This window comes from Conger conger, chromosome 5 (assembly GCF_963514075.1).
Source record: "Conger conger chromosome 5, fConCon1.1, whole genome shotgun sequence".
Taxonomy (NCBI): domain Eukaryota; kingdom Metazoa; phylum Chordata; class Actinopteri; order Anguilliformes; family Congridae; genus Conger; species Conger conger.
Window position 1 is genome coordinate 14,880,904 of NC_083764.1, and position 14,864 is coordinate 14,895,767.

A 14,864-nucleotide genomic window follows, 5' to 3' on the forward strand; every position below is an offset into this window, starting at 1 on the left:
CAATTTAACAATGATGGGGCTAAAATATAATTAAATTACGATTAGGGGTGACTGTGCTCAAAACTCCTTTGGAACATAACCTTTATTTACACAAATTATATGTACAAGCAAAAAAAGTCTAAACAGCAACCTGCTTGTGTTTGAAATTAACTGAAATAATTAGTAAATTAAAGGGCTTACAGCACCAATACTCCATAACACACTGAAGGAAAAATAAAAAAATAAAATACGATTAATTTAAAGCAATTTGCAACTCCATAAACAGTGGACTCCTCTGAAGCGACACATCTTCTACAGTAATGTGCTCTACAACTCACAAAGAAAGACCAAGGAACAAAAAAGAAAAACATAACACATATGCTTTGCACTGAGGTTTATTATCTTTTTTTTTTTTGCAAAGCTGCTCTTCACTTTAGTGTCACTCGCTAGTGAGAAGCCTGCACAGAATGCGGTGATGGAAACCAGACACGGCGGCCAAGTCAATACATCAGAGAAAGCGCAGCCGAGTGGGGCATGCGTGTGATTCGCCCTCGCAAGGGTGGGTGGAGCCTGCCTGCATTGTCAACAGTACGAGTGAGAGATATCTACAATGCCACTGCAAACACTGGGTCGTCATGTGCTGCATTTCAAGCAATTAGATACGATGTTGGACAAAAGGCAGCATTTGTGCCGTTCTATTTAAATATCGTTAGCCGAAAAAAAAAAAGCTGAAACGTTTAAATATTAGCGCAGATCAATACAGATATCTACATTTTTTGGATGCAAACTCTGGCTATGTGGACACCTATTAAGTATTTGAAAGGCTTAACACACCAAAACAACCTGGCAATAGGAAAACCGGTCTCTTGTCTTTAGCTTTATGCAACTGTGTATGAAGAATGTGGTTCTGACTTATGTATTCATCTAACCACAGAAACCCTGCATCCAATTCAAATATAGGAAGAAAAAAAAATTCACAACAACAGAAATGCAGGCATCACAACAAACTCAACGTCCTAACTTTCTGTTAATATCTACCAATCCATTTTCTTGCACTCTGGGTTGTCCCTCAGCATTATACTTATAACTAAGCATGAAAATCCTTCCCAGCCCATCCATCAATTCAGCCCCAAGAAAAGAAAAACAGTTCCCATGTGTTGGTTATTGATGTTTTTGTTGAAATCCAATGGCTGCTGAACCTTGAGAAGCCCATTCTGGGTTCAGACAGAAATGCAGGATACTGATGCTCTCCGACTTCACAGTTCATCCCTGAGGAAAACAGAGGGAGCATTTCAACAATATATTAACAATTTTTATTTAACATGCACACCCAATAGGACTTGATCATTTGAAATTTTGTGGAAAAAGTCCACTATGATTTCAAGCAAAGTCCCCTGCCCTAGAAAATGAACACAAGGAAAAAATGTTGAAGCTGAACCTTCCCAGCATGCACCATGCAAATGGCTGTTCCAAAGCTGATTTATATATTCTTTGAATTTAAAACTACACATTTGTTCAGGGCTCTACAGAATAATCATATGCAAAAATATGGGCACCCCTGGTAAAAAAAATAAAAATAAAAATAAGAAAAGTTTTTTTCAATTAATATCTTGGTGAACAGAACTGTACCTGACCTCTAAATGGTACAAAGTTAAACACGACACATTTCTTCAAATTTTAAAGCAATTATTTTTTATTTCTATTTTTTACACTTTCAAAATAATGAAAAAAGGAAAAAGGCCCTGTGCAAAACCCTGTCAGTTAGTACTCCTCCTCTAGCCAGCGCAAGTCTTTCAATTCTCGCTTTTGGTATCTTCCCTAAACACCTCTTGCTCAGAAATATTCCTTAGCCTCCTTGAATGTACGGCAGGTTTGCTTCTGTTCACTTAGAGGTTAATTGTAAAAGGCTTTTTGACCAGGGGTGCTCATATTTTTGCATATGACTGCACCTATTTGTGCCTTTAGACATGCAGGCCATGAGAAATTAATGTTAATTTCCCTTGCAGTCATGCAAACTGAATCGGTATCGATTTCTTTGACGCTTCTTGTAAGAGCATTCCCTGTGCTGTCAGACATTGTATAATATGCCATAAACCTCATAAGCAAGCAAATAAATATATGACTAAATACATAGGCTTCCCTGCACTGGCTGTCAAGCTTTCAAAAACTGGGAAAGGAAAAAATGAACCCATCCTGTGCAATGCAACAGGGCAGGGTTGAGCATATCGTGTGGGTAATGGAGAGGGCTTTTGATCATGAGCATTACCAGCACACTTCAAACATGTGTATACAAAGCTATATTACTGGGGTAAATACATCCCCAGGGCACAAGCCTGATAATCATTGTATTATAGTTGTATTAAAATGGAAAGCGGGTATGCCTGAATACACAATTACGATAAGTGAGCAAATCTCTAATACCGAAGCAGTTCTCCTAACAGTAACTGCTGTCGTTTTTGTAGCATCCCCCTGAAAAGACAGAGCTCTCGTACGTAGTATTAATAAACACGTCACTGCACACCTTTTAAAAACCCAGCAGGTTTCTAAACACAGCTTAGTTTGCAGTGCAGTGCCGCTCTGAGGTTAAGCTCAAAACATGCAGCCAGCTGCCATGGTATGGAGAAGCAAGTAATGGGGTCAAGCAGCAAACGCAGTCCCTTGTGATCGACACAGCCTGCTCCAGGCCACAACCTTTCACCTTTGCCACCCTAGGAAGGAGGGGGGAGAGAGCGAGTAGGAAGTCACTTCCACCTGGACCACTGCTTGTCTTTGTCTGTTAAAGGCACGTAAATCACCCCCATCAGGGATTTCGTTTTGGTGCTCCCGTCCTCCATCTTGTCGAACTGCTCCAGCGTCTGGTTCCCTCCGGCCGGGCCCACAGGCAGAATCAACCTCCCGCCAGGCTTCAGCTGGTCCAGGAGCTGGGGGGTGGAGAGGGGACACGCGTTCGGCTCACTCACACAAAGGCACAAAAGCACTGGATCTCAACAGTGCAGAGAGACACGCATACCAAACGAATACTGCATTTTCAAAGGCTACAGATTAAACAGTTAACTTATATTGTTAATAAGTTGTCTTCAACATTTAAAAATGAATCCCACTACCCACAGCAGCTGTATGTCATCTCAGAGAATGCAGTTCACCAAAAGCAAATCAGTGAGCACAACGTTTCTAATTGTACCTGAAAATAGTAGCCTAAAATTGCTACAAATTGTTTTAAAATTGGAATTCATAGCTAAGGTGAAATAGGAACATCCTAAACATTTCTGTAAAAGATAATAATTTCCAAATGCAGCTACCACTCATTTCAATCAAAAATACATTTTAATTCTCTTTTAGTTAACAAATAATCTCTCATGTGGGGTATGCTGAATTGATCCCCCGAAGAACTGAATGGATTTAAATGGGTTAAATAACTGATACAAGAATTCCCTGCAGAAAGCATGAATTTAAATTACTTTGCATGTTTATGGTGCAATAAGCGTGCACTCTTCAGTGAGTTTGTGCTGAAATTCAAATTTGGATTTGAATGCTCTGATGAATCGTTCTAATCACAGTGCAAACCGTTATGACAATCCTTAATGGTGGCAGCCATAGTGCGCACACACATTTCCAGAGTTGACGCCGTAGTGCAACTCACTGCTTGGGGCACGGTAGGCGCTGCAGCTCCAACATGGATGGCATCGTAGGGTGCCTCCGCTTCATGGCCCAACCGCCCGTCCCCCACTGCAACACAAACACACAGCGGGCCTGGCTCAGACACGCTGCCAGCTGACCGACTATGCCAACCTACCCCACCGAGCAGGCGGGCCGAGGTTAGACAGGAGCCAGCATCTCGCAGCGTTGGCGAATCCGCTCCGCAACTCAACACGTCCCACAATGCGCAGCTTTCCGGAACGATCTTTGAAATAATACTCATCCCACTTACCGATCAGCTTTATTCTGCCTGAAGTGATGAAGCTGGCGTCATGTTTTTTCACATTGTTTACAGAGTCGTCTACCAGTTCCTGAATGTGATCAATTCCTATTACTTTCCCCTTGGGACCCACCTGCAAAAAACAAATGGTTTTATTTTAGCAATTTTAATGCTTTTATACATAATTTTGTGGTTGAAGAAAATTTAAAAATGCAAACAAGCCGCCACTGGCTCTGCGTCACACCACATACATGTCAATCGACCACAATAATGTAGTTTAGGAGAAATATCTGCACTAATATCTATGGAGAACACATCATAAAACCTTTTTCAAGAGGTAAAACTATTTTTTTATTACAAATTGTGACATTTTGGATTACAAAGATTAAACCTCCTCTATATTGAAGGAGATTTGGAAATTCCATTCTGGAGCAAAAATGGAATTTCAACAAAGCTCTTTGCAGGTGAAGCACAGCTTCTAATACAGGGTCACATGCTTTAATTCATCTAATGGTGCCACAACAAACAGAACCATTTGTTTACATTACTAGCTTAGCCTTGGTTTGGCACCAGTAAGTAACAGACTGCAGGGGAGTTGTCACAAGTGGAGCTCCCCTGCTATATGTCATGGCAGCAGAACGAAAGGTCAAAAAAGGCATTGAAAAGTTGCTCACCATTCTTGCAAAGCACACGGATAGAATACCGCTGCCTGACCCCACGTCCAGAGCCTTTGCCCCTTCATGTAGCTGTTCTTGCAGTAACTCCAGGGCATAGGCGTGCTATAAGAGACATCGCACATACTGCACGTTTAGCTGCAGCTGCAGCACCTCCAGAAGGTTCTGAGGTGTTGCTGGGCAACCGACTAACAAGCAGAATTTTCACGGTTGTGCTTATGAATTGCATCAGTGTCAAACTGGTCATGCACACAGTACCTTAACATTACAAGCCATGACAACTGCTGTTATACTATAATGAACCAATGTTTGAAATCAGTGATCATAGCTTACCATATGAGGAGCACTAATAGTTGCCTGGTAACCTGTTAATAACATAAAAATAACATTTGAAGATAATATGCAGCATAAACCTCCAATTACACAGCATTTACATCACAAATAATGCATTGTATTACTGAAAATGTCAACAAATTGGACATTTATTGTGTGGAAGCTTACCTATTGACTGAGGAGAGTCCATGTAAGGGTTGCATCTGGAGAAGTGGGCTCGGTCAGTGGCCAACATGACCTCGTAGACCTTGTCTGATTTGATGATCCCATTTTCTGAAAGGTAGACATGACCAGAATTACCTGACAGGCACCAGACACATATTTCACCTTAAGGTAACGGCCTGATAAATACCAAGCTTATTATGGTCAAGCGGTGCCAAGATATTTAACAACACCTTTTCCAACAGCAAGAAGCAAAGAAGGCAATGTACCATCTATCGTTTTACAACTTAATGAAAAACAAACCTTAGCCAATTAAGCAATTCTACAACCCTGCTACAGGAAACAGTCATTGTTAAGATCATCCAGGTAAGCAATCTAATGATGGCTTACAAATAAAATCCAAAGTAAATGTCAGGCATTTTTAGACATCCTGAGCTTGACCTGCTTAAATCAGACTAGGGCTTATGAAGACGATAGGTGGGATAGGAAATGGGACAGTGAAGGCAGGGGGTAACATTTATTAGACTAAATGCCTTCCGATTAAACATTTAAGCACTTTGAAGCTGTGCATTACCCAGAATTCCCTATTCAGGTGATGGAGTTGTGCCTGTGAATATTTAAAGAATTGGCCTCAATCTTTCATTATGCAGAAGGAGAAAAAGCCTCCACTGTCATGAGACAATTCCCAGAGGACTGCTGCTGTAACACAATTTACATGCTAATAATTATAGTTATAAACCTCTATAAACTGAGGATGTCCAAATATTATATTATTAATACTATCATTATTAATAATATTTTCACTTGTACAAGCCCTAATATAGTACCAGTTTATCCTTTTTCTATATGCAACAAATCAGTACTTCCATACACATATTGACCATTTGTCCCAGCACAATGAACCCACAGTGGCTGCTCCCTCACAGTTGCCAATCACTTCTGTCCTCAAATCTCAAAACCAAGTCCCATCTCCAGATTGCAATGCTGAGCATTTAAATATAGCTTTCCAGAGACCAGGAGCCTACCCATCTTGGATACTGAAATGGGGTATTAGTTACATGCTGATCTAGATTTCAGAGAGAAGTTTATGGATCACTGCCCTTCACCAACTGCTGCCATGGCTAGAGGGCAAGGGGGGAAAGAGGAGGTCCAGTCTCATTTCCCAGACAAAGTCTTCAATGCCCCAAGACTCTCAGCACAAGAAAGGTTTTTCTTAGTGAGCAAGATCTACATACATTTTCACTTTAGATCTTTGCTGTGTCAACACGCCCCGTGAAAACTGACTCAGCGTGCAAGGCACCCAGCACAGGCAGCAGATTACTCCATATGGGAAAGTTTCTGTAACCCTACCCAGGTATCCATGTTACAAGATCCAATTGAAGAATGTGGTTTCAGGTGGGTTTGATGAAAAAAGCAGTCCAAATGGAGAATTTGTCACAACACATTAATCTGTTGCTCTTTAAGGTAGATTGTAAGAAGTAGCTACAGAACAAAGAAATTATTTGATTTTCGTGTGTGCTGTCAGCTTGCGTTGGGCAAGTGGAAAGCTTAGCTAAATATCCTTACACTTGCATATTTACCATTTTATTAATGTGATGATTGACTGAATTTAAACTATAGCCTTATAACTAAGTTATAGTTGGTGCGAAGCACATGCACTGTCCCTTGGACTCCAAAATATGGCAAATATAACCATCTAAAATATGCATTTATTTGAAACACAATCAGGAGAATGGCAGATAATTAGTAGATAGTAGATAATTGTCTGTTTCAGTGTAGCACTAAAAGCAAAAACTGTGAAAATTATTTCAGTGTTATAATTTGCTTAGGCTTCTGATCAATGCATATGGGCCATTCCACACCAAATCCAGGAGGTTGCACCACAGCATCTCTTGGATTTTTCTCCTTTTTTTTGACAACTGACATATACAAATCCTTAAAACATGAGCTTCATAAGCAATTTCATTTTACCGGTAGAACCATTTTCCCATAGTGTACAGATAAGCACGTTATTAAGAACAGCTGAGATGTGACCACAGAATATTCAATTTGGCTATTTTTGGCACATTTTTACCCACCGGGAACCAGTGTGAGAAATTTCACCTCACACTCTACTTCAAATATGTTGAAGTCACATCAACTTTTCTAGGAGGCATTAGCTCTGGTACTAAGTGGGTTTTGTTTATACAACTACCATGGAGAAATTGTCAAAAATTCCTCCAAATGTGTTCTCTAACCTCTCAATGGCTGGCCAATTGCAATCATTAGGCCACTGCCATTTGTCACTTAACCAAAAGCATTATTATCCAAGAGGATTTAATACATTGGACTGAAGAGCTTATGGCAGGGAGTGCTTCATTCACTGATTAGAAGAACATAAAATCACCTGTGCTCTAGTTTTTGCCCATGATCTGGGAGTGGTCAAATACATCATCATACTTTTATAGCATATTCTTACAAGTACTATTCTGAAGTCCTACTTCCATTTTATTATCACGATGTAAAGCAGCAACCTGATCAAAGATATATATAAAGGGTATACTGACGCAGGGCCGGCTATCAAACAGTTCCAATATGGACAGTGGTATTATGGCATGACTTCCGCATATTTTGCATTACAATGTTGCTAATTTAGGAACATAGTAACGTTAGCCTATTTGCAGAATTGCTTGTTCATGGGTATCTGTTCATAGCAGGCGCTACTCAGTTCCGACTATCTTCGTTTTGTATCAACATGCGGTAGGAAACATTCAAACGGTTAATAAAATGAAGATTAAGAACTGTCTATTACCATCTCGAGCCTGCCCAAACTGGTGCACTTGGCATGAGTAATCAAGCATCAAGTTACCCATTACGCGTCACTCAAGGAGCAAGCACATCCGTATAGCAAAAAATGTGGCACTTTTGAGCTATGACTTGCGCTGCTTAGCCTCGCTGCCCCGCCCTCCTCTTGTCCTCATTGCTAGGAGATTGCAGAACAGACCAAACACTAAGCTATTAGGGTTTGAATATAGACATTTTGGCAGCTATTTGTCTTTTTTTTTCGATTGTTGAGTGATTGTTTAGAAATACCGTTTGCTAGCTACCTTTAGGTGGTTCGTGCTAGCGTGCGAATCCAAATTAGCCAACATATTAGCGAGCCAACTAGGCTAACGTTGGCTGGCAAGATTGAACTGACCGTTCTACCTTTGCAAGAAAATAATATTTGTGTTTGCTATATGGTGGCGTCGTATTCTCATAGCTGGGTGGGTATTTCATTTCCCTGCCAAGTTAGCTAGCTAACTAACATTGGCTAGCAAGCATTATGGGTAGCTAGCTCGTAGAGCAGTGTATGCCGTGATTGCAAGTCACAATTATCGGCCCCTTGCAAACAACAATGCAACGTCAAAATATGCGGATAATGTATCGATCCAGTTAGTTTCGCCAGCTACCTTGGATTTATTTTCGACTGCCCAATTTCGATCGAACATCTTGCAGTATTGAAGCAGGGCCGCTCAGTTACGTTGCACTTTTCTGCACGACTATATCACATAACGGGGTCCAGCCAGCTCAAATATGACAACATTAAACGAATAGCTAGGATACCAAGCAATATGCATTCTGAAGTAACACTACTTGATATTGCCTGTCGTAACCTCCCTTGTGAAGCAAAAAGCTGCGTTTGCACGTTACTTGCAAACCTGGGCTAGCCACAATAGCTTAAGGTTACGTCATTATCTGACACTCTTCGATACGACAGGCATATGTCATAAAAATAACTGACACAGGGAAAGTATTGTTACCAGAGCGTTTTAAAAAGTCAAAACATCTTGCCATACACTATTGGATAGTGAACCCGTCCCCCTTTTAGCAGACGCTTCATAGTAGCAACTTGAAATCGTGTACAGCGCTGCAGCTCTAGCCAACTGAAAACGTCATGCATGTGCTTTTTCATATGTACGATGAAAAACGTTCCAGTGAAAAGTATGAATGCTTTTTGGTCGTCTGACTCCCTGTGAAGAAACAACAAGCTAAACTTACTGCGGAGGTTGTTGACGAGCTCGGCGTGGCTGGCTCCTCCTGATTTCCAGGCCATCATTAAACACAATCTGCGGATCAAGTAGAGAGCGGCTGTCAATGCCGCGCCTGCGCAAACCGCTTTGCCCACAACAGTGACAACTTCCAATACAGAAGGAGGTGATACGTCACTGGACATAGCTCTCGCCCAGCCCAGATTTGCGCTTTCCCGCGTTACCCTATAGTTAGCTTGCCCTACAACTCACATACGTAATAAAACAATACATACCATTTAAAGTATATTAAAATACATTGTATCTTTATTTCAGATATTTGGCCAATATGCTCGTTCAGTATTTGCCCGCGTTTCTGCAGCGAGCGATTATGCTGAAGTGTCAGGCAAGAATTAGCTCTGCAGATATCTGCCACCAGGTGGAGAACCTGAGCGTATGGTGAAGATCACGTGATGCATGCGCAAATTGGAGCGCAGACAAATCTCTCTTTTATTTAATAAAATAAATGCAACAAACACGCTGTGGTTCTTATGCTGTTTTCGGCATCACGAATAATTTGTGGAACGTGAAATTGCTCTAAATACAAATCATGATATTTGGACTAATTAATCAAAACAGTACACAAAAGCTTCTGATTGCTCCTGCGAATAAGCTACTGTATTTTAAGCCTGTCAGTAATACGATATCTGATGTATTGCAATACCGATGATAATAATTTCGCCTATAATAAAGCTTGTATTTACAGATTGTAGTACATAGATTGTATGTTTGATTGATTGATTTATTTTATTTTGTAGAGCTAAGCACGTAAAGACGTTAGAAATACTGTATGTCACTGGTGCATCCTACCACATACCAGATGAGTCTATTTTATTTGGTGGGACAATGGTGGGAATGTATGAATATTTGTAAATAACGCGCGTTTGTCTGGGCCAGGCCACCGTACATGGTTGACCAATCACATCTGAAGTATTCTACGGAAAAGGTGGAGCCAGCGAGTTTCAGGGAAATAGAAAATTGAATGAGTTTAGTTTTCCACGTTTTTGAACTTACAGCAAGATATCGAATTTGAAGTCTGAATTGAAAATACATGGATTGTATTAACGCCAAATTTGTCTCTCAAAAAATTAGCAAAACAAGATGGAGACCGGTCTCTTCTGCATCCCTACATCAACCCGACATATTCGCTACAGGGTCTTGGGACAACGAGGTAAGTTAGCTAATCAACGTTAGCAGCGACTATGCAAGTTCCGAACAATGAAAACAGAGGGTTATAAAAGCATTTATATTAAAAATCAGATCTTTGTCTTTGTTTGCAGACAAATGGTAACATAGCATGTTGCTCGTGGTTGCATTTGTTCCTAATCCAAGTGGATTTGAACGCCCGCACCTGAACTTGCTAACGTTAGCTAATGTAACCTAAATTAACTGACGAGCTGTTTTGGTTCAACGTTAACGTTAATTAACGTTAACTTGCCTCGGGTAAGGCAAGTGGATTTACCAAGACACATTTCCAAACGGTAACTTACTGATAAATTACTGATTATTGATGATTATGTAAGAATAACGTTAACCGTGTTACGAGTTTGTTATGCTAACATTAAATTATTTAATTTCAGGATAACAAAGTTTCGATCTGGTCTATTGGAGAGCATGGCGTTTCTAATATGGACGATGAGTTTGAAGGAGATCCTCAGTTACTTTGCGAATATAAGCATAACGGAGATGTACTGGACCTTCAGGTAAGCATTCTGTGTTTATGCACTTGAGAACGCCAGTAGACTTGACTGACAGTGTAGCCTACGTTCGCAATGGTTGGCCTACCAGTTTGAACTGCCAGTGCTGGTATTATAATATGGCCTACCTGGCTACTGCGCTGAGCCATGATTATGTTCTATAGGCTACTGTTTTTGGTATTCACTTCATTTAATAGAGGAATTTTAAAAGATAACCATTTTTCCCTTTCAGTTTCTGGACCAAGAGAGAATCGCTACAGCCTCCTCGACTGGAGCAGTGACTATCTTCCGTCATCATCAAAATAGCCAGGTGCATTATCTTTATTATTGTTCTCGTTGCTGCAACTTCAGTTTTCTATTGGAGGAAGCCTGTTCTGTAGAGCGGTGGATGTAAATTTGACCCAGTATATCTTCAAAATACACATTTCAGTCATTTTGCAACTGACAGATAATTTTATTTACCTTTGTCATTACAGACCTTATCTGTGGCACAGCTGTGGGATAGAGCTCACCACTACCCTTGTGACGATGCTCCATGCACAGGGTTGGTCTGTAACAGCCCAGAAATCGTGACAATTGGAGAAGATGGGAGGATCAATCTCTTTCGAGCTGACCACAAAGGAATCCTGCGCACTATAGGTGGGTGGCGGCAGCTTACTACACATCAGCTGGTGCGATTGCTACAACTAAACTAGAGATTAATTTATACTGTACATGGTAATTATAGGACAAACATATTAAATGGTAGGCATTTATATATATAGCGCCTTTATCCAAAGCGCTGTACAATTGATGCTTCTCATTCACCCATTCATACACACACTCACACACCGATGGCGATTGGCTGCCATGCAAGGCGCTGACCAGCTCATCAGGAGCATTTGGGGGTTAGGTGTCTTGCTCAGGGACACTTCGACACAGCCCAGTCGGGGGATCGAACCGGCAACCCTCCAACTGCCAGACGACTGCTCTTACTGCCTGGGCCATGTCGCCATTCGTATTCAGAATGTCTTAACAAATATGGATTCAGTGAATCAAGGCTTATTGTCCTGTTACTTTAAAGAACATCTATGATGCTTGACTGAAATATTGATATCCATATACCTGACTGTTACTGTTAATATATTATCAGCTCGACAATTAAGTTAGGATCCTTCAGCTTTTAGGAACTTGAAAGTGACATTTTGTGAATGAGTTTCAGTTATAGTAACAAGCATACACATAACCACTGGAATACTGCAGCACATTTTCATAGCCAACACTGTACACAAAGTAATCTTAATACAGGAGAATGAAAAGCACTTAAGAATTCTCATTCTGATTTGATACCTATCAATATAATCAAGATAGTATTTTTAGTGCAAATAATATTTATTTGTGTTTGCTATTCAAGGGATTGTGTCTTACTTGTATTCAAATTCCAGAGAATGCTGACAGCAGTACAATCCACGCTGTGACTTTCCTGAGAACAACAGAGGTCCTCACTGTCAACTCTTTTGGCCAGCTGAAACTTTGGGACTTCAGGCAACAGAGCAATGAACCATCACAGATCCTTTCTCTGTGAGCTCACTTTGTTCCTTAGTTACGCACCATTGTTAATTTGGCATGATCAACCAGACCAGAGTCATGATGACATTTTCAAATAATGCAATGCAATGATATGATATGATATGATATGATATGATATGATATGATATGATATGATATAAATATTTTTACCTTTACTTCACAGGACTGGGAATAGAGTTCCTCTGCACTGTGTGGATAGACATCCCAACCAACAGCATATTGTGGCAACTGGGGGGCAGGACGGAATGCTCTGCCTGTGGGATGTCAGACAGGGTACTATGCCCTTATCCATGATGGAGGCACATTCTGCTGAAAGTGAGTGCATATTTACTTTCATTAATGTACTAACCCATTTACTGCTAATCTGACTTTTTCTACTTCGTCTATCTCTGAGAAATGTGTATCTTTGTAAATGCTGGTCCTGTTCAGTATTCTTTTCCTGTGTTTTTATCCCTAGTGTGGGAAGTCCACTTCCATCCATCAAACACAGACCACTTGTTCACATGCTCAGAAGATGGCTCCTTGTTGCATTGGGAGAGTTCCACTAGTTCCTCCGTGCCTTCCTTCTTACAGGGTAAGTTGTGAAACTGAGAAGGTCAAATCAGCAGGCAGTTTGTAAGTGTTAAGTGTCCTCAACCAGGAGGTATTGAGTTTGGCTTGGTATCTACCTGTGGCTGTGTGTCTACAGCAAAGTGTGCATAGAAATTACATGTATAGGTCAAAGATGAATCACAATAGTCTGGAATTGGACATCCTTTGTTTTATAATCTGCAAGCACCAAGCCTAATAAAGGTTGGATAATTAGCATATTGGCAATTGCTTAGTGAAAGTAACATTTTGGCCAGTTCTCCGGCAAGAACCTTTTACAATGAGCATTTGGAGAGCTGGCTTGAGCTTCTATGGAAAGTAAAGACCAGGACAAAAAATCACATGGCTTAGTCATCACTTATTTTCCAAAAATTGAAGGAACTAAGCTATTCTTCTAAAATTAAATGGAATCAAAAAGCCTTATATGAAGGCACTTAAATGAAAGCACACTGTCTACTGTCATTCTTAGATTTTTGTAGTGTGTGCTGTATGGTCAAATTTTGACCTGTTCATGTACCTCAGATTGTGGAGTTTGTCAAAGTATAGGTTGTACTCTAGTGGATACCTGCTGTGTAGTAGTATATTAATAAATGACTTCCACGATAGTGAGTCCATTGGCCAGCAAATCCACTTGTCCTTGTCCTTGGTGTAATTGTCTATTCCAATCTGGAAACAAATCCTGATCAGTGCAAAGGATGGTTGGCAATAGTGTCATGTTAATCTCATAGTCAGACACTGATCTTTGGTATAAATTGTGACATTGATAAATTAGTGTAGCTAATCAGTGATTGCAGCCAATACTTATTTGTGCTTGACGAGTTGTATTGAGGTTTGTTAGGACTCTTGTAGCACAGTCATGCGAAAAATAAAATAATTTGAAGTTATTGGCACAGCTGATCCATGTTTTAAAAAAAATTGTATTTCATATTTATTCATATTCAGTAGAGATTTTAAAAGGTCGTAGGGCATTATATATTGGAGAGTTGTAGCCTGAATGGGAACACTTGGAACATTTCATATCCACGACTGTTTAATATAATCCACAAACGTTTTCTTTTCAAAGGTGGTCGAAACACCAGCGCCATGTCTCGCAGTACAGTTGCACCAGGTGATGGCAACCAGTCACTCACCAGTGGCTGGTTGAGTGGAGACTCCAGTAAGGGTCATCTCGAGACTACACACATGTTGCCGAGTCAGACCCTGTCTGTGAACAGTCTGGATGTGCTGGACCAGTGTCTTGTCTGTGGAACTGACGGAGAGGCCATATACATCAACAGAGAGGTTCCAGTCTAGAGTGCGGCTTGGTGCAATGAACTTTAATTCAGCTTATTTCCTGAGCAGTTTGTGACCATTGCCATAACTTGCGCATTCATTTTTTTTTTTTTGGGTTGTTCATTCAGTATTCATCTAAAGGCCATAATCCATGATTCATTAAAATGTTTTGTCATAATGTTTCCATGTTTGAAAAGCTTTGTAAAGACTCCAACATTGTTATGTTTTGAAAGTTGATAAAAAGCAAAAATCCTGAAAATCTACACGTTCACATTCATAATTTAAGCTTCATGCGCCTCCTCACCAGATGAATGTTAATATTTGCAATGACTTTACTAATCGGTGTTTCATTTTTTGAGTTTGAAATCTGAATTATGAGAATGTGGCACCATTGGGCTTTCATATAATAAAAGTTATTTTAAAATAAACATGTTATATTTGTAAGAAAATTGTATATTATTGATACACGTGATTTTTATTTGATTTGATAGATGCCATTGACTAATCCTCAGACTAAAACTCCTGTTCGAGTGTATGACCACAGTGGGGCTTGTAAATAAATATATTATCTCTTCTACGGTTTAAATCAATTATTCGTTTCATAGCGTCAAGTATCACCTTGTTT

At 40.1% G+C, this 14,864-nt stretch overlaps 2 protein-coding genes across 3 annotated transcripts; one reads left to right on the top strand and one right to left on the bottom strand.

The window, feature by feature from the left end:
* Window positions 1–52: 52 nt before the first annotated feature.
* On the bottom strand, window positions 53–9,242 carry pcmt (protein-L-isoaspartate (D-aspartate) O-methyltransferase). Of its 2 annotated transcripts, none has more exons than XM_061242089.1 (8): window positions 9,085–9,242; window positions 5,071–5,175; window positions 4,903–4,934; window positions 4,570–4,674; window positions 3,908–4,028; window positions 3,620–3,705; window positions 2,731–2,900; window positions 53–1,248 (listed from the first exon to the last, which is right to left on the bottom strand). In XM_061242089.1, exons 1-8 carry the CDS (start codon window positions 9,140–9,142, stop codon window positions 1,236–1,238), a joined length of 690 nt encoding a protein of 229 aa, XP_061098073.1. In that variant the 5' UTR covers window positions 9,143–9,242; the 3' UTR covers window positions 53–1,235. The 2 variants fall into 2 exon arrangements, with proteins under 2 accessions (XP_061098073.1, XP_061098074.1); XM_061242090.1 differs by having other exon boundaries at window positions 2,678–2,900.
* Window positions 9,243–10,038: 796 nt separating this feature from the next.
* Window positions 10,039–14,814, top strand: nup43 (nucleoporin 43). The gene is made up of 8 exons (XM_061241863.1): window positions 10,039–10,284; window positions 10,694–10,816; window positions 11,043–11,120; window positions 11,287–11,449; window positions 12,235–12,370; window positions 12,543–12,694; window positions 12,837–12,953; window positions 14,031–14,814. The coding sequence occupies exons 1-8, from the start codon at window positions 10,165–10,167 to the stop codon at window positions 14,258–14,260; spliced, it is 1,119 nt and encodes a 372-aa protein (XP_061097847.1). The 5' UTR covers window positions 10,039–10,164; the 3' UTR covers window positions 14,261–14,814.
* Window positions 14,815–14,864: the final 50 nt, after the last annotated feature.